Consider the following 4,060-nt stretch of genomic DNA (forward strand, 5'->3'; position numbering starts at 1 on the left):
GACGTATGGAAGAAATTGTCTTTATTTTCTTTTTAAACATAATTCTCCAGACCTTGCTTAGAGTGTCAAAAGACGTCTTTATCACGCCAGAAGAAAGTATAGCTAGAGGTCGACAACCCTGCCACACCGGTTAAGACGGTCGACGTTGCTGCTGTTGACCTTTGAGTGACATGGAGGGATTACGACCTGAATTGACGAGTAAATTGGAAACAAAATCCACAACTTACAATTTTGTAAATGAACATCAATTTTTTTTGGGTTATGTTCAAGTCTGTGTTTTTATTATTCCTTGACATAATGTGGTATCACGCTGGCTAGTACATTCTGAATTATTATACAGGCTCGTAATTCTTTGTTACCTCATAATTCCAGTTCTTTCTGCGCAGTTCCTAGATTCGAGAAATAAAATTGTCATTTTTTTTATAGTAGAGGGTTTTGCGGCGCTGGCAACTGCATAAGGTCATATGAGCGCCAAAAAGTGAAATTTAAAAAATTATTATGATATTTCACAACATGTCGAGGTTTTTTTAATGTAATTCTTTGAATAATGTCATGGTGACAACTCCGTATAATCTTACGATTTTGATATACGGCAGATATAAAATAATTTTGTTTCTGACCTAGAGGTCTTGGTAACTCAAAACAACGAAAAATGTCAGGTTGCACGCAGCAGGTTTTTGTTGTTGTTGTTTTTTTTCTTTTATTCTTTCTTTTTAATTTTTTAAAACTTTTAATGGTATGTTTTATTTTTTTATTTTTTTTTTGGGGGGGGGGGGCGGGTGGCCTTATTAAGGCTCTCCTTCAAAAGTCTGGCTCGGTCCTATTGGCCCTTGATGTTATGTTTTATACTAATATTTTAAATAATATTAAAAATAACAAAAAAAATAACAACAATAATAATAATAATAATAATAATAATAATAATAATAATAATAATAATAATAGTAATAATAATATAATAATAATAATAATAATAATGATACTACTACTACTAATAACGATAACAATAATGCGACGGAGACACACACACATGCAGACAGTCAAACAAACAGACAAACAAACAGATCAATTTACCAATAATAATAATAATAATAATAAATGCAACCACTCACCAAACTGGATTATTGAAATATTCAAATCCTCCCCTCAGGCAATGTCACAAGTGAGCAGCAAAGGTTTCCATAACTGGACTGATAGAGAGAGAGAGAGAGAGAGAGAGAGAGAGAGGGGGAGGGGGGCAAAGAGGGAGAGAGAAAGGGAGAGAGACAGTCGGACAGACAGACAATCAGACAGACAGAAAGAGAGAGAGAGAGAGAGAGAGAGAGAGAGAGAGAGAGAGAGAGAGAGAGAGAGAGAGAGAGAGAGAGAGAGAGACAGACAGAAAGAGAGAGACAGACAGACTGACAGACAGAGAGATCAATTTACCAATACTAATAATTATTCAACCACTCACCAAACTGGATTATTAAAATATTCAAAACCTCCCCTCAGGCAATGTCACAAGTGAGCAGCAAGGGTTTCCATAACTGGCCTGGAGGACATGTGTGCACAAACGCCTCCTGCAGTGGGTTGCATTGGATGTACTTTGTGACGTCAGTAGGGTGAGAGTAATAGACAAGCACTCCCCCGCATGGGTTTGGCAGGGAGCAGTCGACCTGGCCTGGGAGGGAATGGGGTGGGGGGGGGGGGGTAACAACAAACATTGTTATCGGTTGTGTTGTTGCTTCTGTTGTTGTTGTTGTTGTTGGAGGTGTTGTTGTTGTTGTTGTTATTGTTGTGGTTGGGTGGTTTTGGTTGCTGTTGTTGTGGTTATTGTTGTGGTTTTGGTGGTTGTGGTTATTGTTGTTGGTGTTTTTGTTGTTGTGGCGGTGGTTGTGGTGGTAGTGGTGGTGGTGGTGGTGGTTGTGGTTTTGGTTGTGGTGGTTGTGGTTGTGGTTATTGTTGTTGTTGCTATTGTTATTGGTGGTGGTGGTTGTAGTTGTTGTCGTAAAGGTGGTAGTGCTAGTGGTTGTTATGGTTGTTGTTGCTGTTGTTGTGATTGTTATTATTGTTGTTGTTGTTGTTGTTCTTGTTGTTGTGGTTGTTGTTGTTGTTGTGCGGTGGTGGTGGTGGTGGATTTGCTGTTGTCGTGGTGGTGGTTGTAGTTGTGATTGTGGTTGTGGTTGTGGAGGTGGTTGTGGTTGTTGTTGTTGTTGCTGTTGTGGTGATTGAAATTGTTTGTTTTTTGTTGAGGTGGTGGTTGTTTTTGTGTTTGTGGTTGTTGTTTTTCTTGTTGTTGTGGTGAAGTTGAGGTTGTTGTTGTTGTAATGGTGGTGGTGGTTGTGGTTGTTATGGTTGTTGTTGTTGTTGTTGGTGGTGGTGTTGTTGTTGCTGCTGCTGGTATTGTTGTTGTTGTTGTTGCTGTTGTTCGTTGTTGTAGTTTGTTGTAGTGGTTGTGATGGTGGTGGTTGTTGTTGTTGTTGTTGTTGTTGTTGTTATTGTTTGTAATGCTATGGCTGCTTTTCTGGTTGTTGTTGTTGTTGTTGTTTCCTTTTTTGTTGTGGTTGTTGTGGTTGTGGCTATTGTAGTTGTTGCTGTTCTTGTGATTGTTCTCTTTCTTCTTCTTCTTCTTCTTCTTTTTCTTCTTCTTCTTCTTCTTCTTCTTCTTCTTCTTCTTCTTCTTCTTCTTCTTCTTCTTCTTCTTCTTCTTCTTCTTCTTCTCCTTCTTCTTCTTCTTTTTATTATCATTACTATCATTATTATCATTATCAATATTATAATTATCATTATTATTATTATTATTATTATTATTATTATTATTATTATTATTATTATCAAGGCTTTTGTGTTTTTCAAATATGTTTCTTGAATGTGATTAGAGAGATCAAGAGCTTTAAAATGCTATTTATTATTGTTACTATCATTACTATTATTATCAATATTTTCATGATCTTTATCATCATTAGTAGTAGTAGTAGTAGTAGTAGTAGTAGTAGTAGTAGTAGTAGTAGTAGTAGTAGTAGTAGTATCATTATTTGTATTTATAATATTACTTTTATTATTGTCATTATCATTATTAGTATTATAATCATAAATAACATTTTTTATTATTGTTACTACTACTATTATTATTTCTTAATCAATTATCATATTATAGTATCATTTTTAGTGTTAGTAATGTTTTTCTTTTTTTATATTATAATTAGAATTATTTTCATTATTACCTTTGTTTATATCCAGGATGAGGCAGGTGTACATACAGCTCTTGACGGCTTGCATCCAGGACTTTCCGGCTGGGCAAGGCACCACGTTCATCTTTCCAGGTACGTTTGTACAGTTGATGTACATGGTGCTGGGGACGAGGTCAGTACAAAGGCTGACGAAACGATTTTTTTTTTCATGTTGACGACATTCTCTTTTCTGTTTTGTTTCTTTTCCTTTGTCTTGATTTTTTTGTTTTGGCCAAATTTCTCATTTTTGGCAAATTTGTCTAAAAAATCAACATGCTTTGCTTTTCCGTGAGGCAGATCTTTTTTCGCCATATTAAAAAAAAATTATTGTGAAGATCTGACTGTAAGTTAAGTTATTAATTATACCGATCCTCACATCAAAAAAGAATTATGTGACATAGAAAAATACGCCGTCACAGAAAAGCAAAACAAACTCGATTTTTTTTTTTTAGAATAAAAAATGTGGCATAAGGGTTTCTTTTAACTGAACCATCCAGGGTGGTTTGTGGGCGCTCTGCTGTGATCTCTTACTTCTTTCCTATCAAACATCTATCGTCCTTATCTCTCCTCCTTCTATTTTATATTTGTTACTCCCTTGTAACACATCCAATCTTCGACACTTACATTGCATATAACCTTATTGTGTTGCAAATGCCGTAAAACTCTTACAACCCCCCCCCCAAAAAAAAAAAAAAAAAAACTGAATCGGCGCTGATGTGTGGTGAATATTGCGTCAAATGAGAATAAATATTGTTACGTTTTGGTTGTCATTTGACCTTATCATTGCAAGCCCGAGAACTGAGTTATAGAGTATGGGGGTGGGGGTGAGTAGTATGGGGGTGGGGTGAAGG

At 36.0% G+C, this 4,060-nt stretch overlaps 1 protein-coding gene across 1 annotated transcript in view; it reads right to left on the reverse strand.

Annotated features, from left to right (window-relative positions):
* LOC106012179 overlaps positions 1-4,060 on the reverse strand; it is a 31,868-nt gene continuing 27,808 nt past the window's right edge. Inside the window, exons 16-18 of the mRNA XM_013084294.2 lie at positions 3,204-3,331; positions 1,454-1,660; positions 1-186 (exon numbers count right to left, since the gene is read on the reverse strand). Coding sequence (XP_012939748.2) covers positions 1,488-1,660; positions 3,204-3,331 — 301 coding nt within the window. The 3' untranslated portion in view covers positions 1-186; positions 1,454-1,487. The remainder of the gene's footprint in view (positions 187-1,453; positions 1,661-3,203; positions 3,332-4,060) is intronic.

This window comes from Aplysia californica, unplaced genomic scaffold, assembly GCF_000002075.1.
Source record: "Aplysia californica isolate F4 #8 unplaced genomic scaffold, AplCal3.0 scaffold00283, whole genome shotgun sequence".
NCBI lineage: Eukaryota > Metazoa > Mollusca > Gastropoda > Aplysiida > Aplysiidae > Aplysia > Aplysia californica.